Below are 25,370 nucleotides of genomic sequence, written 5' to 3' on the forward strand. Positions count from 1 at the left end.
CAACAAAGCAAATATGATGTAATCATATATTTATGATAGGATTACATTTTCTTAGTGATTGGATGTTTTATTGCTATTTTATAGCCTTTTTTTTTTTCTTTTCCCCCCACTAAAAGTTTGAAAAAAGTTGAAGCATACAGTATTAGAAAACACACTAAACAGATTAGGATTTCTTGGTCTGGGAGAAGCTTAAGACTAAGAAGGAACACGATTCAGGTTAAATGATTGTAAAGGGTATCAAAGCGACCGGTGCAGATATGGTCTCCAAATGGCAGACTTCAAAACTACAGGAAGCTTTCTAAAAATGGCCCTTTGCTAGAAATAAGAGGTTATGGGCTGGAAACATAAATACAGAATGAAGGCTCAGTAAAGTAGATGCTTTAACAGTGGTGAACATTTATTGGGTTCTTTCCATGTGCTAAGCTCTTTCCTACATTACCTCATTTAATCTTCAAAACAAATTTAAGAGGGAGCTCTTCTTATTTATTCCCATTATACACATTAGGTACCTTGAAGTTAGATAGGTTATGTAATTCATCCAGTATCACACAGGCCAGACGTTGGGGAGCTGGGATTGTTGAGGCCTCACTCACAGGGTATTAGAGAAGCCCTGGGGTGCTTGGAGACCAGTATTATTATTATTTTTTAAAGAAGCCCTGTATGGCAGTTCTTGTGTTTTATTTTTCTTTAGTAACTCTCTCTCCTTAAGTAGGTCATTATCATAGAATCTTAGGACAGTGAACTTGGAAGAGAGATTGGCTGGCCTGCAGCCTGTCCTCTGAGAAAGAAAAAAAAAAAGAGAGAGATCGAGATCTTCTCACTTGTTTAGGGCTAGTGAGAAGTTCTTTTTGCTAATCTTGGATATCTTCAGGAAGGACCTCCGCTCAAAGGAAAGCTATCCCTGGATAGACTGTTCTAGTATATATTCCAGCAGTCAGGAAGTTTATGTCAAAGCTAAAACGTCACCAATAACAAGTTCTTTTGTAGCCTAAGCGGAAGTTAGAGAAGGACTAATTACTACTTCATTATAAAATTCTATTATTCACTCCAGCCACCCTGGGAGGTTCATGCAATGGTTATTTATTGAGCACCTACTATGAGCCAGGCATTATACTGAATTGTGCTGATTCTGATCTTGGAAATCTTCGAGACTTAACATGAGACAACCCAACCACCCTGGATAGTTTAGAGTCAGATTTTTAATTTTTTTGAATAATGATAATTAGCCACTTGATGTCTGTTATTTAATCCTTACGACACGCTCTGAGATAGTATCCCATTTTACAGATGAGGAAATTAAAGCTCAGCAACATTAAGAAACACCCCATGAAACACAGTAGGGCCTTGGCCACGTGATATGAGCTCCTAGAGAGAATAATAATCATTTTCATATAGTACTTTACAAAAGGCTTTTACTTGTATTATTTCACGTTCTGTAAACAAAAATGATAGTAGTTATAATTATACTCACTTTACAGATAGCAATAATCATATCTATTTATTATATACTCAGTATGTGCCGAGAGTGTCAGATAACTTAGAAGTTAGGCCTTAGAAGAACTCGGCCTTAAAGAAGGCCTAGTTCATGTAATGCTCACAAGAGCCCTAATAAGTGTCATGATTCCCATTTTACAGATGAGCCATTGAGGCCCCCGAAGTTTAAGTGACTTGCTCAGCAAAGTGGGGAGCTGTGATTCAAGCCTAGGCTTGTCTGTCCAGCCAGCACACGTGAGCACTTTGCTATGTTCACTTTACCATGTTACGCTGCTTCATTTTTCAGATGAGGAAACTGAGGTTCAGAGAGTTAGCTAATACAGCTGAGGTCATCCAGCTCACAGACAGAGAGCTGGGACTCCAACTCAGATCCTCTCATCAGAAAGCCCCCTTCTTTCCCCCTGTACTGGCCTGCCCCCCAGCTTAAGGAGAAATGAAAGGCTGTATCTTACATCCAAGCTAAGTTCCCTGATTCCTTCGTGATATTTCTAAATGTCAGTGATTTTAGTCATTCTTTAGATTTCTTTGTATTTTTCCCCCACTTGCAGGCAGAGAGCCCAATACTGCTGGCAACATGTTATAGTAGAGGGATGGAGATAGAGGTTAGACTGCTTCCTCAGGGAGTCATCTGGTGATGTTAGATTAGAACTCAAATCCAAATTTGAGTCCCGTGTGCCCTGCTCATTTTGCTATGTGGTTCTTGTCCTTTTTGTCTATTGAAAATAGTGCTTGAGAGAAGGCCTTACTACTTTTGTGAGATTGCTTTCTGGTGCTGTAAGGAATGCATCTTTTTCCATCTGAAGATCATTTACCGTTTATCTGAATAGTGAATTACATTAATGGTTAAAGCAAGGAAGTATGGCTATATCAGATATATAACAAGGACCACTCACTCAGATTTGAAATGTTGCCGATCTATACAATGTCAGCCTTGAACATTTTAAAGCACAAAAGTTCATTACTTTAATGATCAAGCATCCTTTACATTTCCGAAGGAAAATTTTCTGTTAACCATTTACAGTGCTATACTTTTATTCAAATTGCAAACTCAGGTAAATAGTCCTTAAAATTGAGTTGGATGAAATTTTCCTATACATCTGTTGATACAGTAACCTTAGATAAATGTCCAGATGTATTTAATTATTTTGACTCAAGGAAAGTATGTCCTATTTAGATAGTCTTTAAATAAAATATTTCTGAATGGAGCAAATAAACAAGAAATAGCTGAAACTAAATGGCTTTGTACAGAAAAACTGAGAGGCTTTAAAGAGGCATCATCTCAGGAAAACCCATGTTTTGTTACACGCACTTTTATTTGTAGCAATAAACCTGAATTGACTTAAATATATTTATAGTTTTTAAAAATTGAGCTTTTCCTTTTCAGAGGCTCATAGGTGATATAGGAATAATTTAAAATCAGACCTGTTCCAAATGTATTTACTCCAGTTCAGATGTGTTTTAACCATGGAACTATCCTCGTGTCACCAAGAGTTTTTCTAAAAGACAAGAATTAATACTTACTGAGTGCTTCCTATGCTAGCCCTCTCCACATAGTTTTCTCATGCAATTCCCACATCCCTGTGATTCGTATATTATTACTCCCCCACACCCTTTTACAGATTAGGAAACTGAGGTTCCGAGTCACTGAGTAATTAACCCAAGATCGCACAGCTAGAAAATAGAAGTCTCAGAACTTGAACCTAATTCTGCACATTCCAAAGTCCATGGCTATTCTAATATACAAAGCTGTCTTGAGAACAGCCTGGTATATAAGAGTGTTTAAAATTTTTAAAATGTGAAGTTAGAAAAAAAAAATGATAAGAGAAATTTGCTTATGATTCTGTTTATACCTCCAAGAAACTCCATAAAGATAAATCAAAAGATATTGCTAATTCTCAGCAGGTCACTCTAACCAGTTGGTAGCCCATTATTTTTATCGTTATAGTGACTGTAGGTAACACTAGGCCACATTCCAAACATGTGACATCTTTGAAACAGATTCCAATAGGATTGAAGACATTTCCCTGTTGTGTTTTGGATCATTTTCTTACTGTCAGAAGCTCATGTGCTTAACATTGAAACTGGATGGTGATGAAGCTTTTCAGTTCTTAGTTGGCTTTGAAATTAAGTTTTGTTTTTTCTTAAAGGTTATTTTCTGGTGTAGCTTTAGCATGAGAATAACATAACTGGCTCCCCTCTTTCCTCTTCTCCTTACATGCTGCCCCTTCTGTGCTCATCTCTACCCCAGCCTCCTAAACCCCAGACTGGAAAGGGCACCCCCTCGACATGCCTGGAAAGAAAGCGAACCATGCTAAAATCATGGAATCATTTACAAACCAAAAAGCACGGCTGAAAGATAGTGGCTGGATGTGTAGCAGTAAAAGGCACAGTCTACCTGCTCTTTAATCAAATAAATCGTTCCCAAATTTTCTAACTTTTTAAAAAAGAGATAAGTAATACCTATTCATTGGAGTAATATTAAAAAACATACAGGAAATACAGAAAATAAATAAAATGGAATTCACCTTTGTGACAATAACCAAAGCAGATTGTTTTCTTAAATGACAGGCTTCCCAAATAGAAATATTTACGTGTGAGAGAGACAAATAGTCCTTACACACGATCCATTTTGTTACTTTCATAGAGACGCGAAGTCTAGAAAGCTCTGTGCCCTAGGGGGCCTGCAAGGGTGGAGTTGTGGGAAATAGACCGTCCTTGTATATTCTGATTTTCCCCTGCTTTATCCTTTCTGAGTCTGGGGTTGTGTGTTCGAAGGCCACAGCGGCTGGTGTGCTAAAGATGTTTCTTCTTTGCCCAGATCCCAGGCAGACGCAGTCTTCCCCGCCGTGGTCCTACGACCAGTCCTACCCCTCGTACCTGAGCCAGATGACGCCCCCGTCCATTCACTCAACCACCCCGCTGTCCTCCACCCGGGGCACCGGGCTGCCTGCCATCACCGACGTGCCCAGGCGCATTTCAGGTAAAGACCACACTTGAACTCAAAACCCACTCCGGTGCAGGGGTGGGGTTGGGACTGCGGGATGAGCCCAGCTGTCTCAGCTACACTCACAGTAACTCTCCATCAGAGGCATGTGGACAAGGGTCTGACAGCTGCAAACCAGGTCTTCTGAATTATGGGGCTACTGAGTGCTTGAACTTAAATTGAAGTCAAGAGACTGAAAGTCCACCAGAGATGGCATCCTTGTCTAAGATGACACTCAGTGCCCTCCCAGTTTCAGTCCCACTGAATTGCATGCCCTTTGGTTGGCTCTGTCTCCTAACTGGGGCCTTCTCCTGAGGGTCTCGTACCAGGCCTTCCTCTGCTTGTGTTCCTTTCTGTTCCTAACATCTGCCTGAAAGCCAAATTACAGCCTGAGGGCACAGCCCTCCGTTTCTAGAGGCTCTTAAATCCCAGGAGTCCCAGGTAGCCAGTTCTGAGAGAGAGCGCCTGCAAACTTCAGATCCTTGCCAGACATGTGTCACTCCAAGTGCAGGGGGGCTGTAAGAGTCTTAAAAGGCCACGTATGGCCTCTGAGCGGCCAGCTCAAGACCGAGGCAGCCTCTCCACGAATCACACAGCTCCCTGCTGTTGCTGTCAACGTGGCAGCCCCGGGGCTCACACACCCCCTCTTCCAAAGGCACCACAAAATTCTGTGACTCATGGTGGCAGCGTGTGTGATCAACATCCTGGCTGCCCCTCTCTCTCATGGAGAATTCATCCCAGGGAGCCAGAGAGTATCCACGAAGATGTCAGACTGACAAGTGGAGGAAAGTTAAAGGCTCTTGGCCAACCATATGAGTCCTGTGAATAAGAAAAAAAAATCTGTCATCCACCCCTTGACATCCAGACTGCAGCCCTGCCCCCATCAGTACAGAAGCAGCCCCCCAGAGACACACACAGTTGGATCCTCTATTTGTCAGACACTCTTCTCAGCGTTCGGGCGCCATGCACCTGTTTGACTCCTGGCCAGGTTAATGCCTTTCTTTCTTTCTCTTTGTGTTTCTGTCTCTGTTTTCTCTCCCTCTCTCATTTTCTGCAAAGCTCGAAGCCGGTACTCACTCCGCTGAGTTGCACCACTGGCAAGCTGACGGGCCGCCAGCAGGCTTGCAGGTTGTGACTAGCTCAGCCTCCTTTATTTCTTTCAACTTGGGAGGAGGGAAGGCTTTGTTTCTCAAGCAAATAGCAGGAAAGGGCTCTCTGGTCCTAAGGCCTTCACATTTTCTGCCACAGACGGACTCCCATAGGGGTGAGTAGGGAAAGAAGGGGTGGGGGAGGGAAACCTCAAGAGTCTTTGGAAAACCACGTGACCACTTTTCATTCCGACCGCTGTTCTTATTGTCATGAATCACATGGTATTTGTTGGCGAAGTGTGCAGAGTATAGAATTTTAGTGATCATTTCCCTTGACCGGAATGACTCCCTCCCATTGGCAAACATCAGTTAACGACACAGGAAAGGATGAGGAAGGTACGGGGGCGGGTAACCAGGGCTGACGCGGGATCGTAGGTATAGTGTTGGGTGGTGGGTGTTGAGTTAGTTCTGGTCATTCCTTCTGTAGTTTAGACTGAGTCCGTTTTGTCTTACACGGGGCCAAGGTGACACGTTGCCGGGACAGATTTGTGCACACTTGGTTTCTGTTTAGGGTCCTCTGGGGCTTCCGTCTGTCCCACCCTCTGTGGCTGAAACAGATTTTGCTGTTTGTCCTCTGGCAGTACCTGGAGGGAAAAAAAAAAAAAAAAAAAAAACCTCAGGGAGTGGTCACAGCCTTAGAGACACTTATCTCCAGCATTTTCTCGCTGAGGTGTATTCGCATGTAAATTCAGTGGGAAAACCGTTGAAAGTAACACTGAAGATGGCATTTTATCACTTACATGTATGATACGGAGCAGCCAGATTATTTGGAGGCAATGTACTGATAATTAATTGAAACATTTCCATAAACGAACACAACACAGCTTTCCTCATTTCACAGAGGAGACAGAAACTGGTTAATTACCCGGCCGTATATTGATCTGAGGCCAATGGTGGGAACGGGCCTCTGCTTTAAACTAGTTTGAGACTGAGTTTAGTCCAGTTTTTTTTCCTCCCACCCCAAACATCTCTATGAGTTGTTCCTGGCAAAGTAACATGGTGCCAGGGTGGGAGGTTCTGTATAAACATTAAAGCGAAGAGAACAGAAAATCCTTCTTGTCAGCAGTAGGGAATCAGGAAGAAAGAACTAGAAGTGGACTGTAAGGGAACTAGAGGAGCCTTGCTTTTTCTGACCTTGCTCTTGGGTGTGGGCCTGTGTCTGCAGCCCAGGGCGCTGCCTAGGGGACCAAATCATCTGGAGTGAGCCCCATTTTCAGTTCCCTGGGGACTGGTCCTAGGACACTTCTTGGAGAGGAGCCTGTCTCATAAGTTCTCAGGTACCAAGTTGCGTACTTTCTTCTTCTTATTCCCCTCAATATCTAAAGGTATCCCTAAGTTCCAGGATGCTATGTCTCTGCAACACGGACAGCTAAAATATTAACCTCTGTCTCCATCTCCAAGTAGCTCTGTGTTCACTTTTTAAGATGCTTTCCAGAACAGTTCCTGTTTCTCTGTGTAGAGACATCAGTTCTCATCTCGCTATATGAAGGGATACACAAAACATTCTCATATGATCTTGGGTGAGAAACAATAAAATTCCTCACATATACAGTAGGGTTGGAGGTTCAGAGCCAGGTTTGAATTCTAACTCACACATATATCAGGCAAGTTTCTTACATCTCAGAAACTTAGTTTTATTATTTGTCAAACAGGGATATAATATTCATCTCTTGGGGTTACTGTGAGGATTAAATGAGATGCTTAGTGTAAAGTGCTTAGGGCAGGCCTGACACACAGTATGTGCTAAACAGATTGTAGCTGAGATTATGAAGCTAACATTGTTTTGTAAAAATTGTATGTCTGTATATAATTTGCAGGCAAGTCCTGGTTTAAATGAATCAGTAGGTAAAAATCTAAACTTTTAAAGGGATTATTCGCTTTCTAAAATGGATGGCTACAGAGTATATTTAAAACAAAAATCACCATGAAATATTTAAACAAGTTAATACTCATATGGCATTCATAAAGCACTTAACACAGTGCCTAACACATAGAAGTACTCAATAAATGTTTGTCATTATTATTATTATTCCATAGACTTATAAATTTTTATAGAGCTAAAAGCAGTTGGGAGCCATTCACAAAAACTCAATAAAGCGCTAAGAGAATATAACTATTCAGTTATAGTGTCAGAAAATAGAAGATGTTAAATTACACTTAGATGTAACTAGGCATGCTAAGGTTCTTTTCCAAGGAGTCATAGCAATAAAGGGGACCAGAAAGATCTTTCAGAAAGAAATATTCCTAAAGAAATTCCATTTCATCCTAAAAGACCATTGCAAAGAAAGACCACGATTTAATCTGTTTAAAGGCCTTCAGAGAATCCAATTTTACAACTTCTTTTTTTGTTATCCTTTCTTCTGAGTAATTTTTCAAGTGTGGCTACAAATGCTCAAACTTAATGAATTATGATAATGACAATGGTATTATACCACATAGCTCCTGTAGTCTCCCTCAAATTCTTTATGGAAGCAAGGAGTAAATAAAATAAGATGATAAAGATACATCACTAACATTCTCTACTTTATCGCAAAGAAAGATACAAACCCAGATATCTTGAAGTTCACGGGCGCAGTACAAAGATTCAGAAAGTATTTCCTTAACCTTGAGTAGCCTTCAGCAGTATAACAAGAGCAATAGCAGCGGTTATAAGTCATGGCTGAACAGTAAATTATTGTCGTCTGGTTGACTAATAGGGTCTACCTTATTGTATTGAGTTTAGTTCATATCCAGCCGAATTATAAAAATCAAGCAGAAACCAGTCTAGAGATAACCTAGTGCAGCAGAAGCCCTGTAGGGGTTGGTTCCCCTCCCCACCCTACTTACTGTGGTAAAGTACGGCCTTATCACATAATAATCTGTATTTAAGTGGCACCCCCCAATCCCCAGAGATTTTATACATTATCTCATTTCATCTTATATGATCCTAGAAGAAGATTCACTGCACAGAGGTAGCCAAAGTTATTTCTCACTGATTCTATTAAAGAGCAAGGTGTGTGGCAAGACAAGCACGGAACCTTGACAACAAACCAAACCGTTGCGTGGCTTCATCATTGTAATATTATCACCCATGGCATTTTTGATGTTCAAAGCACTTGTGAGGCTGAACACAAGATGATAATTACTTTTCTGGAGCTCATTAAAAATAGTACGTAGATAAATAATGACTGACTTTCAAAATGCAGTTTATGTAATTATACTCTTAGGAAAAGAAGCACAGCCGTTTATTGAGTCTTATTCTTTGACTGGTGGGTAAGAGTGTGAGCTATTGTTAGCCTCCTAGCGGAGAGACTGTACCTTGGGTTGGTTATTCACTGCAAATAACTCCTCCTCGCCCCACCCATCTGAGTGAAGTATCTTAGATTAACCTACGTCTGTACCACTCTTTGGCATACACGAGGTGGAAGGGGTTTATACAGGCATTTTTCTGCAGTCTTGGTCATTGTGCCCATGGACCTCTCTGATCCTTTCTGGAGGTCTCTTAGTGTGGTAGGATACATGAATTAGAGATGCAAGGTCATACACATTGGCTGCCTCAGGTACCCTGGGAGAGGCCAATACAGGTTGTGTGGATGATTTTTCTCTGCAATTGTAGGATCATTTTACATGAGACAGAGCTAAGAACTGTAATCTTTTTGAAGTTTTTTTTTTTCCTGTTTAAGCAAATAGTCTTGAATTCCTTCTTTCAAGATATTTAAATATCGACGAATTCCACTTAATCAACTGTACAGGACTATTAAAGATGTCTCAATTTTTATGACTCTTCGTCACTCAACTATAATATTTCCAAAGGGCAGCAGAGAGTAGGGATTAGTCTAATAAACAAAGTTCCTAAAAATTATTTTATTACTACCACAAAATCTAGAAACTGCAGTGGAAAAACTCCATTTGCTCACTCAAGGTCTATCGGGAGGATTGTTTCATATCATTTCAAAGCCGGAGGTGTTTGATGTAGTTCATTTTTGAAATGTCGCTTATAGCTGAGTTTCTGTCAGCTCCCCTGGTTGAGGGTTTGGAAGCAGCAGCTTCAGTAATGTTTCAAGTATATGTGGACATTAATTTTAGCAGGGCCACTCAACTCACAGAGGGAGTGGTGCCTTAAGAGAGGTAAAAAGGAAAACTCCAGCAATTAATACTAATAAACCAGAAAGTTAAAGCAACTATAATAAAACACTAGACCATCTACTTTTTTTACTGTAGAACCCTTCCTTTCTTAAGACCCACCTATTTGGTAGACACACCTCTGCCATCACAGCCATGGGCAAGTAATTAAGTTTAATAGGAGCCACTCTGATTTTGAAGACGTTCTCTGTTTAAAGCCACAGAGGGGGAAGTTATTAAATTTAATGGACCCTAAACAAAGGCAAGCCCTGTGTTACCAATTGAACATTCAATATTCTTCCCTATAACATTGACTGTGATTGGTTGGGTTCTTTTTGCATTCCGTAAGTTGCAATTCATCTTGCTTTCTTTAGAAATGGGCTATTTTCTGACATGAGCAGAGGATATTTTTTATCTTACTGCTGTAGGCCCGGTTTTCCAGGGCCTCCCTGGGCTTCAGTTGAGCATAACTTTTGAGTTACTGGTGCTGAGAATGCAAGAAGTGGTTTCCATTCCTACGACATCAGTGGGGGATAGTTGGCCCGGCTCACAAAGTTGACTAAACTTGGTTGTATGACTAGTTACTGCTACTTGTAGCTAGACTGAGCTACCGAAGCACAGAGTGAAACCTGTGTACACGGTTCGCCTCTGACTTTATACGTGGTTCTTGTCAGTTGTTTCTATGACGATTTATTTTTGATACATGTACAACCACCCACATATGGAGAAAAGACTCAGTAATGAAAGCAATCATGCTTATGCAGGGATGGCAAAGACATGGTGACACATTTTATTGAAAGGTTTGCTCTAATCCCTTTCTTTTCATAGAAGAAAGCTTGGGAGCTTGAACCTAACTTCACCAAAAGTATTAAAGTTAATTTTTGAATGACACAGTGGCTTCTGTGGTTCGCTGTGATCTGAGAAGAGGGTGGAGACAGTTGAACTAAGGAAACCTGAGTTTTAGTTTCACTGTCACTAAAGACTCTTTGCACTGTTCTCAGGTATGTCAGTTAACTTATTGTGCCTCAATGGTCCTGTGTAAGTGAGTTACTCAAAATTGCCCACCTACGTGTCTCAGAGGTTCTGCAGGGAGTACGATCATGTCCGTCCAGGGATTTGTTGTTCTTAGGACTTTTGGTAAAGAAAGCTTGCCTGACCTGATAAATGCTAGTGGAAGAACTAAGTTACGTCATTAGCTTCAAAAGAATAGGAACATACTATCATATATATTTGTTTTTAAATGAATGCTCTATTTTTTAGAGCAGTTTTAGATTTACAGAAAAATTGAGCATAAGGTGCAAAGTTCCTATCTCTCTCCCCCACACCATCCCCACTGGCCACTTTTTCATATTATTAACATCTTGCATTTGTGTGGTACAATTGATGAACCAAATTGATGTGTTATCATTAACTAAAGTCCATAGTTTACAGTAGGGTTCACTCTCAGTGTTGTGTGCTCCTGTGGATTTTGCCAAATGCATAGTGCCATGTAGCCACCATTACAGAATCACAGAGAAGAGTTTCATTGCCCTAAAAAAATCTCCTGTTCTCCACCTACTTCTCCTTCCCCAACTGCCCCCCAGCCCCTGGCAACCACTGATCTTTTTCCTGTCTCTATATTTTTGCCTTTTCCGGAATATCATATAATTGGCCTTTTCAGTATGTAGCCTTTTCAGACTGGATTCTTTCACTTGGCAGTGTGCATTTAAGATTCCTCTGTATCTTTTCATGGCTAGATAGCTCATTTCTTTTTACTACTGAATGGTATTCCATTGTAAGGACGTTATTAAATTTTAAAAAACATCCAGACTGTTCTCCCTGCACCTCTGAATACTACCACCCCATTTCCTTTTGTTACTGACTTAGTGATATTTCTTTTTAGAAAGCATTTCATGCATTCCTACCTGGGGGAACAAGTCCTCTGTCTCAGCAACCATCCCCAAATGGTCCAGATTATGGTTTTCCTTGTCTTTGGCCCATTTTTTAAAAAAAATATTTAGTCATTTTATTTATTTGTATTTTTTGCTGCATCGGGTTGCAGCACGCTGCTCAGGCTCTTCGTTGTGGCACGCGGGCTTCTCTCTAGTTGTGGCATGCGTATTTTCTCTCCCTAGTTGTGGCACAAGGGCTCCAGGGCGCATGAGCTCTCTAGTTGAGGCGGCTTAGTTGCCCCGCGGCATGTGGGACCTCAATTCCCTGACCAGGGATCAAACCCACGTGCCCTGCATTGTAAGGTGGATTCTTTACCACTGGACCACCAGGAAAGTCCCTGGCCCATATTTTATTTTATTTTGTGTGTAAAATTTATTTATTATTATTTTTCGCGATACGCGGGCCTCTCACCATTGTGGCCTCTCCCGTCGCGGAGCACAGCCTCCGGACGCGCAAGCTCAGCGGCCATGGCTCACGGGCCCAGCCACCCCGCGGCATGTGGGATCTTCCCGGACCGAGGCACGAACCCGTGTCCCCTGCATCGGCAGGCGGACTCTCAACCACTGTGCCACCAGGGAAGCCCCTTGGCCCATATTTTAATTAAAATTTTTTTCTTTGGTTTTGCCCATAGAAACATTTACCTTTAGGTGGTCGTTCCCATCAATTCAAGTACAGCACAGACCCAAGCTAAAAAATACCAATCCATTTATGTTATGGATTGATAGCTGCCTCCACAAATACTCAACTCTTCCAGGTAAAGGATGCTCCTTTTCTTCTAAGAATGCCTGGCATTCCTCAAGTATGCTGTGCTGCCTCATACTTACGGGCCAGCCCATTTCTCTGCATTGGCTGGACAGGGCCCGACTGATCCTTCTTCAGGCATCCTTTTCCCAACCACCGCTTTCCTCCAAGTGAATCACTCTCTCCTCCATTTCTCGTCTCTGTACTTTAGGCACATCTCTAATGTGTATGTATTTTCCTTTAGTAATAATTTCATTATATGCCTTTCCCCTTTCGTAGAAGATAGGCTTCTCCAAGGACAGGACTGTGTCTCACACATCCTTGCACAGGATATTGGTGCATAGTAGGTGCTCAGTGAATGTTTAATGGAAAAACTATTAGTGGAAAAGACAAGAGGAAAAAAAAAAAGGAAGACTGGCATGTAGGAAAAAATGAAAGAAGAAAGGGGAAAAGGAGAACGAAGATTTTATTCACCTGGGAAAACAAATAAAGGACAAAACAAGAGAAACTTTTATGACTGATAAGGACAGGAAATAGCACAGTAAGAGTGTGCATGAGCAGTGTATATTTTTATTTCCCAGTCTCTTTGCAATGTGTTTCACATTTAGAACACATATCAAGACTGCATCTGTTTCCAGTACTTGCTGCTAACAGTTAGTAATCATGCCAAAACATACTTTAGATCCAGCTTGAAACCAAATGATCAAATAGAGTTTTTGATTTCTAATTTAGAGTCTGACATTAATTATAGCCGTCATGTAATAAAGTGTCAAAATCTTTTCTGAGAAAACGATAGAAATTATATTAACTAAGCCATAAAGTGAAGCAAAATTATTCCTCCAAAACAAAGCAAGAGATCTGGTTTGGACAACTGTCATTTCTCACAAAGTCTTCTGAATTTTTCCTGTTTTCACCTATTCTCCCCCCCCCCCTTTTTAAACTCTTGCCGTATGAGGGGGTTTGGTGACACATCACCTCACCGTCCTGGTCCGTGGTCTCTGGGCAAACTACGCTTTCTCAGTGGCCCTCTTAATGCCTGGCATCGAGAGCCAGGCTTCTTTATTCTTGGCCCCTGCTGGTGCCAGCTAACGTGGTCTTGGTCCTTTGGTGGCCATGTTACACTGTTTTCTCATATTCGCCACTTCCTGTCAAGCTGCGCTTCTCCCATTTCTAACCTCTGCAGTTATTTTTGTTTGTTTTTTAGATCCAAGTATAGAAATTGATAGTTCTTCCTGTTAGGTTTTATTTTATTTAATTCAGGTAATAGTTTCTACCTGTCAAGAACTTTGGATTTTTATTAATGTCACCCAATATATTAGTAGTCTCTTGCTTTCTTTCCAACCTCAAGTGTCTTTCTTCCATTCATTTCAGCCATTTCAAGTCGGGTCAACAGATACGTAGTATGTGACTTAAAATGTGCTTAGGCAGGCAGTGAATAAAAGCAAAACAGAAGACAGCATCTCTGCCTTCAGGAAGGTTTCAGTCTCATTCAGAAGACATGATGGGAACATGACACGGCTACATTATGATACCAGCCCGTGTGGATGCTGGAATATGCAAAAACTGCTCAGGATTTTAGTGAAAGGGAATCTCTTTTGCCCCTGCATAAACTTAAAGTCTTCTCCTGTATGAAATTAAAATTCAATTCCATTCTGCTCAGATTATATTTTTACTCTGAATTGCTTCGACAATTACGTTTTCAGCTGAAAAAAAAAATTACACTTGTCGACACGTGTGGTTTCATAATGTTTCTTAAGATATGACAAGAATATATAAGACCTTGTCTTTTCCCAGCTAGATTGAAAGCTTCCTTTAGGCCAAGGACCTGGCCTTCTAATCCTCTGCTACCTCTGTTACTCTCTCTCTGCTCTGCGTGTAGATGCTCATGGGAAGTCCGTGCCTGAAGAAGCAAAGTCTACCCAGTAGTCCGGGCTGCATGCCTCAGGGTTCACTATGCTCTGACCATTAGGAATTGGCGAATAGATCTAGAAGTGGGGCTGTATAGGAGACTAAGGATAATTGTCATTTACCTTAATTTCATATTCTGTATACACAGATATGGTCCTAGCACATGATTATGTTATAGAATTTTCCACTGTCTCTTTTAAAGTGAAGGAACACCGTTAGATATGTGCTCTAGCATATACATGCATTATGTGCATGTATTTACCTATTCACTACATTTAGAATGAAAATACATGCGAATATTCTTAACAGGTCTCTTATTTGGGATAATCCTAAATATCAACCAAGCTACTACTTACTTTTTTTCAGGAAAAATACATTATTAGTATTATTTTTCACTTTACTGAGCACTGCTTTCTCAGGAAATATTACTTGATCAGTGCTGGGAGAAAAAGGGAAAGAGAAACTGCATGATTATATTAAGTTAGTTTTTAGGTTTGTTACTATGTAGAAATAATTATAAGGGAGAACTTAGAAAGATAGAACTAAACAAGTAAAAAGCTTTGGAATAATTTAAATTCTGTATGATACAATGTAGATTACAGCACTGAAATTTGAATGGTTCCAAGTCATTTTTGGGTAGTATTTTATTTCGAAGAGTTCATTTTCATAAAACAAATAGGAAGGCATATATTATTAAATTGGGTTGGAACATAAGTCACTTGGTCTGAGGTAAATCTAGGATCCCATTTGACTAAACTGTCTAAATTATTTTTTTTTTTGATGTGACACTCAAGAAATTCATGAATGTCAAGTCTATGAACATCATATAAATTAAAATACTGCTCAGGCAACATTGTCCCTGAATATCTCAAAGGATTTCTTCCTCAGAAAGGTATCATATCTTTTCCAGAGAGACTTTCACCTTAAGTGACCAGCTTAGAAACTGCCAAGCATGGGGGACTGGGATAAGACCAATGTTTCTGTATCCAAACGTTGGCTACAGCTGTCTCCAAACCCAACGGTCACCATTCCAGCGCCCTATTGTAATTAATAATAATGTTATCATTAATGGAATAATAATAACAAGTATAAGGATGGTTATAAACACTCCACCCTATGCCAAGGAGAGCAGTGATTCATAATAAATCAGTAATAAACCCATTGATGTGGATACAATAAATCCACATGTAATTAAGAAGAACCCTTTCTAAATAACAACCACAGAGGAAATAAAAACAGGCTTGGAAAAGAGGAAAAAGTCTGATAATACTGTTGTGGTCCTCATCATCAAAAATAACAAACCTGTAAGCTCCCAACCTACACCTTGGGAAAACAGTGATTCTCAGTATTGCTTAAAGGTGTGGTGGAGAATTGGCCTTAAAGATTCCAAAAAGGAGGGGCTTCCCTGGTGGCGCAGTGGTTGGGCATCCACCTGCCGATGCAGGGGACACGGGTTCGTGCCCCGGTCTGGGAAGATCCCACATGCTGCGGAGCGGCTGGGCCTGTGAGCCGTGGCCGCTGAGCCTGCGCATCCGGAGCCTGTGCTCCGCAGCGGGAGTGGCCACAACAGTGAGAGGCCCGTGTACTGCAAAAAAAAAAAAAAAAAAAAAAAAAAAATTCCAAAAAGGAAAGAGTTTGACTCCCTGGGCAGTTAATAGAACAAGTTCCATTTTTTCTGACCTTAGAAGTTTATAGTTTGTCAAGAGTACCACACCTTTGAAGCAGTAGCTGGGTCTTGGTTTTCGATCCACTCTCTCTTTTAATTGGCGCATTTAGACCATTGACATTTAAAGTGATGACTGATACAGTTGGAGTAACATCTACCATATTTGTTACTCTTTTCTTTTTATTGCCTTGTTCTTTATCTGATTTTTGCCTTCCACTCTCTTCTGCCTTTTGTGGTTTTAATTGAGTGTTTTATATGATCCTCTTTTCTCTCCTTTCTTAGCATATCAGTTCTACTTCTTCTTTAACCTTTTTTTAGTGGTCGCCCTAGAGTTTGCAGTGTACATTTATGACTACTCCGAGTCTTTCAATAACACCATACCACTTCATGGGTATTGTGAGTACCTCACAATATATAAACATCTGTGTGTAGGTTTTGCGTGGACGTAAGTTTTCAACTCCTTTGGGTAAATGCCGAGGAGTTCAGTTGCCGCATCGCATGGTAAATGTCTGCTTAGTTTTGTAAGAAACGGCCACACTGTCTCCCAAAGTGGCTGTACATTTTGCATTCCCACCAGCAATGAATGGGATTTCCTGTTGCTCTACGTCATCTCTGTGTGCCTTTATATTTAAAGTGCCTTTCTTGTAGATGACATACAATTGGGTCTTTTTTTTTGATCCACTCCAACAGTCTCTGTCTTAATGGTGCATTTAGACCATTGGCATTCAATGTGATTATTGATATAGTTGGATTAGTATCTCTTTGAAGGGTTAGTAAAGTCTTAAATAATCCTTTTAATCCAGCAAATGATTGAAGCATTTAAATTTGGGACACGCATCCCCAAAGAGAATAGAACCCAACAGTGATAAAATAACAGTTGTTCAATAAAATTATGTTGAATTGACTTGGTTTATCAGAAAAACATTTCTTCTGAGGCCCAGGCATATGGCACAGTGATTAAACTCTCATAGCATCACTGGACGTGTGTTGGAAACAGCACTTGGCTAGGAATTGAGGAACCTGGCATCTAATTTTGGATGTGCCTCTGAGTTCTTGAGCAGGTCACTTAACTTCCATGGGTCTTAGTTTCCTCAGGTGTGAAATGAGTTAGTTGGGCTAGATACTCGTGAAGCTTTGAATGTCTCTGATTCTAAATTAAGGCCTGAAAGCACATCAGAAAACTGGATACTGCCACCCATAATAAGAATAAAGGCTAGTATAGTATTTGATTTATGAACAAAATTTATAGGAATAACTACTACAGATGTCAAGGAAAGCTTTGTCTTGTGCTCCAGTTGATCCTGATGAGAAGCCACCTAAGGTCAGGCTAATTAATGCCAAAGAACTTGACACTTGACCACAGCTGAGCTTCTGTACATGGCGAAGCCTCATAGATGTGCATGTGTGTCAGGGTCTGCAGACAGATTTTGAAACCCCAGCTTTAATTTAAAATTAAGGAACTTGGGCTTCCCTGGTGGCGCAGTGGTTGAGAGTCCGCCTGCCGATGCAGGGGACGCGGGTTCGTGCCCCGGTCCGGGAAGATCCCACATGCCGCGGAGCGGCTGGGCCCGTGAGCCATGGCCGCTGAGCCTGCGCGTCCGGAGCCTGTGCTCCGCAACGGGAGAGGCCACAACAGTGAGAGGCCCGCGGACCGCAAAAAAAAAAAAATAAATAAATAAAATAAAATTAAGGAACTTAATTTCATTGACATTTTACACACCCTTGCATGGCTTTATGCAACTTTTCTGTGTTACGCACTCTTTACCAGAGGATGGGTATAATGAAATGTACTTTATCTCACTGGAGAAATGAGAATCTTGTAAGCTAAAGCTTATTAAAACAAAAGGTGAATTTTGTAAATAACAGAATAAGTGGGATCAGAGACCAGACTTTCTATATTAAAGAAATTAGATATATTTAGAGAAAATATGACTAGAATTATAACAAATTTCCTTTTAGTGATGCATTGCTATCATAGTGTTTTACGTCCACATGATAAAAATCTTTATTTATACAGTGATTAATAAAAACTCAGGGAGCTTTTTCTAATGGCGTATGACGTGGTGATTAAACATTCAGTCTTTGGAGCCAGACTCCCTGGGTTTAAATACAGGCCTCTTCACTCACTAGCTGTGTAATCTTGGGGTTATTACTTAGCTTGTCCGTACCACAGTTTTTCTATCTGTAAAATGGGCTAATAATAGTAATAATAATATCGCCAATGTTGAAAGGTTGTTATGAGGACTCAAAGGTAGTTAATATATGTAAAGCCCTTAGAAGAATGCCTGGCACTCAATACGTGTTAGCTTTTCCTGGGGAAGGGTAGGCAATTGAAAATAAGAAAATATTATCTAGGGATATGTGCTGTGAAAAAAATAAAATAGGTTGATGTGATGCGGAAGAAGCATTTAAGCTGAGATCCAAATAGCCAGGAGGTGTAGCTCTGCCCCATCACCCCAGGCAGTGGGCAAGAAGAATGCCCGGTGGCTGGAGTGTGTAGAAGGTGAGATGCCGTCAGAGGGATGGGATCCAGGCCATGCAGGGCCTCGCTGGTCAGGATGAGAGGTTTGGATTTGCAGGTACCTACAGTGATGAGCTACTGGCAGATTTTAAGCAAGGTCACGATAAAAATGGATTTCTGTCTTTCAAAGGTCACTCTGGCTGTTTGGGGGAGAATTTTGTAGGAGGATGAGGGAGAAAGCAAGGGTGTGGCCGGGAGGCTGTGGCAGTCATGCTGGTGACAGGACGGTGCTTTATGCTTACCTGGAAGGGATGGGGATGGGGAGACTGCGGATTGGAGGCGGTATTTGCAAATACCCCTGTATCATCAAAATGTTTCAGTAATTCTCCCTCCACCCCAGTCATTAGTTTACTTTAAAAGGAATAATACTGCATCTTATAAAACCGTGGTTAATGTTTAGACGCTGTTCATACACCCCAGAGTGAAGTGGTAATTCAGGAATTGCTTGATTTATTAGGTGAATACAGAACCACCCACCTGGAAAATTCAGGCCAGCAATCCATTGTGAGAGCTGAAATGTTTGGTTTGGTTGTTTTCATTGACACATTAATCTGATTATTTCCAGTAGCTCCCCTTCCTTGGCACCGTGCAAACCCCGACTACAGTGCAGTGAAGTGAAGTGCACTGATGAGATTAATTAGGAGGACTGACCCGCATTGTATGTCCTCCTCTTAAAATGTAGGTATTGTGTTTTTATGTCTTTCATGGCCTTTATATACTATATGCTATACACTGCTTTTAAGATGGAGTGAAATGCTGTGCAGGGGCTATTAGATGATCACAAGGGAAGCGTGTGTGGCAATAGCCCTGACGGGAGGAGACCCCTGGGCAAGGGGCTGGGGGTTCCTTACATCAGGCTTGCTAGCTCATCTCCTGCATTTGAGACAAGGAAAGCTGGGTGAGACACCAGTACTTGTGCTCACTGGGAATGGAGTCAACAACCCCGGACACCTGCCTCCCAGAGGACTGAGAAATGGGGACATGGCTTAAACTGGGAAGAACTTGAGTTGATAAGGGATGAGGGACTTGTTCTAAGCAGAATCTCATAAGCACAAACTAGGGTTAAAGGAGGAATCTTCAAACAGCTGAGACTCTTGTATAGAGTCACTGCTGTAGTCAGTGATCACTCCCTTCTCAAATCCTTTAACCGGGCCTTCAAGAGGGAGTCTTCCCTCCCCCGACCCCCAAACCTTCCATTTGTGGTTCTAGTAATTAGCTTCCAGATCTTACGAAGATATGAGCACTTTTGACATTGCCTGTTTGAAAAGTAACAAAAGTCCTGCTCTCCATGACACCAGCGTCCTCTTCTTCCTGCAGTGCCAAGGTGCAGAGGGAGGTGTGTCCTGAAAACCGTTACCACCATTTGTTAGCTTGTTTGAAAGGAAAGGAGAGCAGTAAAATCAGAGTCTGGGGAGCATATTTCTCGGTGACCTGATCCACTTAAAATCTAGTTGATGGATTTATACTGAGTTTTGGAAGCCCAAAGGACCCAAAATAAGGTACGATTCAAAGGGCATCAGCATCTCCTGGGATGGGACGTGTAGAATAATTCCAGGGGCTCTGAAAACTTGATGGATTGGAATTCCGGATAACAGGTGGGACATTTCTTTAGCTGTGGAAGCTCATTCTTAACCTTTCTCTCTGGCTTTGTCATTTAGAATAGAGCAGTCAAGGAAGATTGAAACCAAAAGACTCAGTGTGAGGAGGATGCAAAACCAGATTGAGAAACACCAAATAACAGGCTACTGGGGAAAAAAAATAGGCACTTTTTAAAAGGAATAAAACTTAAAGACAACAGGCTTGAGAAGGAGGGCTGTTTTCTCCCCAGGAGCCAGGTCTGAATCCTGATGGTCAGACTTGCTTCTTCCTCAAACGAGGGGTGGTCTGTGTGTGTGTGTGTGTGTGTGTGTGTGTGTGTGTGTGTGTGTGTGTGTGTGTGTGTGTTGTTTTTTTTTTTGCGGTACGCGGGCCTCTCACTGTTGTGGCCTCTCCCACTGCAGAGCACAGGCTCCGGACGCGCAGGCTCAGCGGCCATGGCTCACGGGCCCAGCCGCTTCGCGGCATGTGGGATCTTCCCGTACCGGGGCACGAACCCGTGTCCCCTGCATCGGCAGGCGGACTCCCAACCACTGTGCCACCAGGGAAGCCCGAGGGGTGGTCTTGATCAGGCTCATGGTCCCTTCCAGTTTTAAGGCTTTGGTCCTGTTCTCTTTTGCTATAACTTTGCAGTATTATGTTGAAAATCACTACAAAAGTGGGCAAGGAGATAGATAACTAGGCCTCTATTTAGGGACCTTGGAAATAGAAAACTGGCGATGTGGTTGTATTTCAGCCCCTGTGCAGACCTTCCAAGCTAGTATTTGAAGTGTCAGCTAGAAGCCACAGCTTACGCCCTGGGTCCCTGCAGGTGGCTTCGTGGCATTGCCCAGCTCTTTGCCATGTTCCCTGGTGCCTAAATTAAGAGAAAAACTATTTCACCAAAGTGAACCCCACCCAAGGGTCTTCCTGCTAACATTTTAATACAAAGGTAACATTTCAAATGGTAAACAACAGAACTTCCGCTTGGAAGTTGGAGAAAAAAATCTTTCTGAAAGTTTGTAAAAATCGAATAAGCAAGTACCACTTGAGATTATGTAGAAGGCAGATTGGAGCCATTCACACTGAGGTAAAGCTCTGCAGTTACTGAAAAATGTGGCAAGTGAGCTCTAACAAATAGAACAAATAAATAGGCAAGTTAGCCTTGAGGGAAACGGGACGAATAAAGAGATTTGTACAGATACAACCTGCGGGTTGGGACTGTGGATTCCGGTGGCTTCACACTGGGTGTGACAAGGACCATGGCCCAGTGCAGTTTGAGGACCAGGGGCCTCCAGCAGCACGTCAGGCTCAGAGGATGCTGGTCTGAAGGCTGGGCCAGCCAGGAGACGCGGAGATTCGGGCAGGCACCCCTGAACGTGTGAAGAAAAACTGAAGACACCACCAGGGAGGAGGAATCGTCCTCGTGGTGGGGAGGCTGGAGCTCTCCTGCTGCTCTAATTCAGCAGCTCCCAGAGGAAACTGAAAAGACCCAGGACGCTCACGTCATCGATAACAGTGGCTTTTCTGATGGCAGAAGTTACTTCAGGCCTGCAGAAGAAGAACACCGTGTTATGACAGATTAGGTGCAGAGGAAAACGGGAAGGATTATACAATAGCAACTATATCCAAAGGTGATAGTAAAATTAAGTGCATAGCAAAACTCAGTATTAATAATGATAATAATATTTAGATAGTGTTTTAAATATATAGAAAAGACTTTCACAGACATTCTCATTTGACCTCACAGCAGCTCATCGGAATATAGATGTTATTAATAGTCCCTGTTTTGCCAGTAGGAGTTTGGGTTCAGGGACATTCAGAGACTTGACCTCTAGGTCACATGGGGAGACGGGGGAGGGAAAGACTCAACCCCACATCTCTGGGCTCCAAGTGTGCTTTCCCCACCATGCGTTGTCATAGGGGTCTCCACATCAGAGCCAGATTTTGCTACAAAACCTGTTGGGTGTCATCCTAAGAGGGATTTTTATCACATTGGTCTTTCCAGGCTATCTTTGGGGGACATAACACCAGTAATCCTTCCTAAGTAGCCAATGTTCATGCTTACAGGTCAGAGAACCCAAACTAAAGTAAAATTCACCAGATTCCTACCAGAAACAACAGTGGAAATAATCCACCTTCTGATTTTTGTAAACCTGAATTTTATTCTGAGGTGAAAAATGTACATATTAATGAAATCTTAAAACCTGAAAGTATGTATTTTTATGTGTGGGACAAGGAAACTTAAGCTACTTAAATTATGCATAACAATATATCCTATCCTGCAAGAGTTGGAAAGGTGGATATAAATATTTATATTAATTTCAGATGGGTCAGATCAAAACAATTTGCTGGAAAAGTCTAGAACAAAGAAGAAAGAGAAATAGCTCACGTCATATCTCTCATTGAATGTGTGAGCCTAAAGCAGATTTTCACCCCCTTTACTGCTAAATTTAATGACGAAAAACTTTCTTGAAAAGCTAATAGTGTTCCCATTTTCTTCTGACCTCCTTGCAAACTGTTGTTAACAGTTATACTTTTTTTTTTTTAATTTATTTATTTATTTATTTATCTTGGCTGCGTTGGGTCTTCGTTTCTGCATGAGGGCTTTGTCCAGTTGCGGCGAGCGGGGGCCACTCTTCATCGCGGTGCGCGGGCCTCTCACTATCGCGGCCTCTCCCGTTGCGGAGCACAGGCTCCAGATGCGCAAGCTCAGTAATTGTGGCTCACGGGCCCAGTCGCTCCGCGGCATGTGGGATCCTCCCGAACCGGGGCACGAACCCGTGTGCCCTGCATCGGCAGGTGGACTCTCAACCACTGCGCCACCAGGGAAGCCCCTACTTTTTTTATTTTGTGGAAGAACTTAATTTTCTAATCGGCATTTTGTATATCGAGGGAAACCTGGTATTTTTCGCACAGTGGATTTATATACTTCATTTAAAAAAAGACTGTAATACTGTTTTTTAATGAATGGGCACCTTTCTTTAGAGGAACAGCACTTCTAATAGAATTTTAAAGGTACTTTTGGAATTCTCAAGGTTTTGTAATATGTAGCTGAATTCGAATTTTAGAGCTGGAAACCCATAAAGATGATTGAGTCAAGTTCCATCATTTTACTGACAAAGAATGGGGTGGGAGGGGGCTCCACCATGATCACCCTTCCCATTAGGGACACTGCTGTGACTAGAACCCTCCCCAACCCCGACTGCTAGCCCAAGGCTCTAGAATCCTATTCTCCTGCTACATATCTAATAGACCACTGACATTATTTTGCTATTGCTGCACATGGCCATTGTGACCTGAAGGAAAAAAAAAAAGCTATCCCTGAATTATCTCCTTGGCCCCTTTCCTCTTTTCACCCTCGAATTAACTCCTTATGAATAGACCTAGTAGACTGTGCTCCACATCGGTGACAGCACCATCTCTCCTGGCCGGTCATCAGCTGTTTTGGGCCACATCTAGAGTGCACTCAGTGGACAGTATTCCCAGGCTGGGGAAAAGTTGGGCTCAGGTTTCGGGCAGGCAGAGAACTTCCACTGTTGGAGGAGCTACTGTTGGACTATTTGTTGTGTTTTTGTGTGTTTCTCTCAAGGATATGGAGCTGACCAGGCCCTCTTTTTTTTTTTTTTTTTTTGTCATCGAAACAAGTAGCTCCTCTCAGACACCTTAATACATAATTAGGTGTGTCTGTTTACACTTGGGAGACAGCGGTCTTCATGTCCTAAAGAAGTACAAGGAGTCTGGGAGCAGCCACAAACAGATGTTGAAATTGTCCATTTGCGGCAGGGTTATTCCTCTAGCACCAGGAATAAACATTGAGGATGAAACCCCTCTGCAGGGGTGGGTGTGTGTGTTGAGAGGGCAATGTTATCGAGCAGAGTAGAAAGTGAAAGGAGGTCCTCTTTTTCTTTTTTTTTTCCATTTGCCTTAGTATTTGTTTATCTCCTACAACAAGGAAAATTTCACTCTTTGGCTTTGGCTGTTTGAAGGCTTTTGCCAAATGCTTTACAATCTGTAGGGTTTGATTTGTGTCAAAAAAAACCCACTTTGAGAACAAGGTTCTATGTAACTAAGATGTGCTTGTTTTTGTTTAAATCACTCAGAAGAGAAATCATCTCTTGTCCATTGTGAAAAGAGAGGTTTCAATCAGAGGAAAATTCTCCATATTCTAAAATATACAAACAGCTCTTTGAAATGGATGCCAAATCAAACTCTAAAAGGGACGTTTTTCTTGCAGAAGTTTTGAGTTAATTCCGTGTGCAGGGCCTGAGTGGAAAAACTCAGAATGTCAGAGAAACGAGTTACTGCAACACTGTGTTTGGATTCGGAAGTTACATAAGGAGCATTGTCTCAGGACAGTATGAAGACTTGTACGTGGTTTTAGGCTGAATCCTAGCAAGAAAGAAAAAGAAATTCTTTTCAAAGTGAGTCAGTTTTTCAGTCAAATAAAAGGTTGTAGTTTGGTTTCTGATATTACTGGATATAAAGCTTCAGTGTGAGAAGGCATGCCGGTCATCACTTAAAAAAAAAAAAATTCAATCGAGATCATCCCCGTTGTTAAAGAAATACCATCTTTCTCCCTGTCAGGACTTCTCTTAGGATGAAAAGTAGTAGACGCTAAAGGGACAAGTTGCGTGGGGAAAAGGGACAAATTAGGAAACGCAACAATTCCATCCTGGCTCTGCCGCTAATTGGCTGCGTCCTTGAGTTGGTGCCTCCTTTCCTTGACTGAGCTTCCACATCAGTTGGGCTTTTTGTGAAGGTAAAACCAGATGTATGTAAAAACAGTGACAACCTAAAAAGCAACGTACACATTTGCAACATGATTTTTTAATTGAACTATTATTTTTGAGAGTCAGTGTCAACGTGGGACAGGACAGTTTGCTTGGGACTGAAAAAGCCAGAACAAATTTTTGCTCTTAGTATAAGGGAGCAAACCCAGGGGACAGGTTAGAACGAGAGATGCACCCCAGAACCGGTGGGCAGAGCAGTGCTGTGGGTCTGGGACTAACCTGAGCCCTTTCGGTGCAAGTAAACCACAGGGGTCGTAGGACAGGAAAAGCCGTCGGCTGCAGATGGACAGGCAGAAATCAGAAGGCACAGGCCAAATGCAGTTAGAGGCAAGGCTTTAGGTCAAACCTGGCATCACCATCTCTTTCTCCTCTCACACATTTAAAAACTTCCCGAATGTCACTCTGAGAGGAGCTACAGTGCGTTTGAAGATATGGAGGCCAGAGTTGTGGTTCTCGAGGAATTTACAGGCTGGTAGAAGTGGTGAAGTGAGGTGATTGTAGGTCCTCT

General features: G+C 41.8%; 1 protein-coding gene across 4 annotated transcripts in view; it reads left to right on the forward strand.

Moving 5' to 3' along the window:
* Window positions 1-25,370, forward strand: part of RUNX2 (RUNX family transcription factor 2) — a gene marked incomplete at both ends in the record, with an annotated part of 209,301 nt that overhangs the window by 172,307 nt on the left and 11,624 nt on the right. For all 4 annotated transcript variants that reach the window (XM_082847744.1, XM_082847745.1, XM_082847746.1 and 1 more), the window contains one exon: window positions 4,313-4,474. In XM_082847744.1, the coding sequence (XP_082703870.1) occupies window positions 4,313-4,474 (162 nt within the window). The remainder of the gene's footprint in view (window positions 1-4,312; window positions 4,475-25,370) is intronic.

Source organism: Leucopleurus acutus, assembly GCF_964270905.1.
Source record: "Leucopleurus acutus genome assembly, chromosome: 10".
NCBI classification, from domain to species: domain Eukaryota; kingdom Metazoa; phylum Chordata; class Mammalia; order Artiodactyla; family Delphinidae; genus Leucopleurus; species Leucopleurus acutus.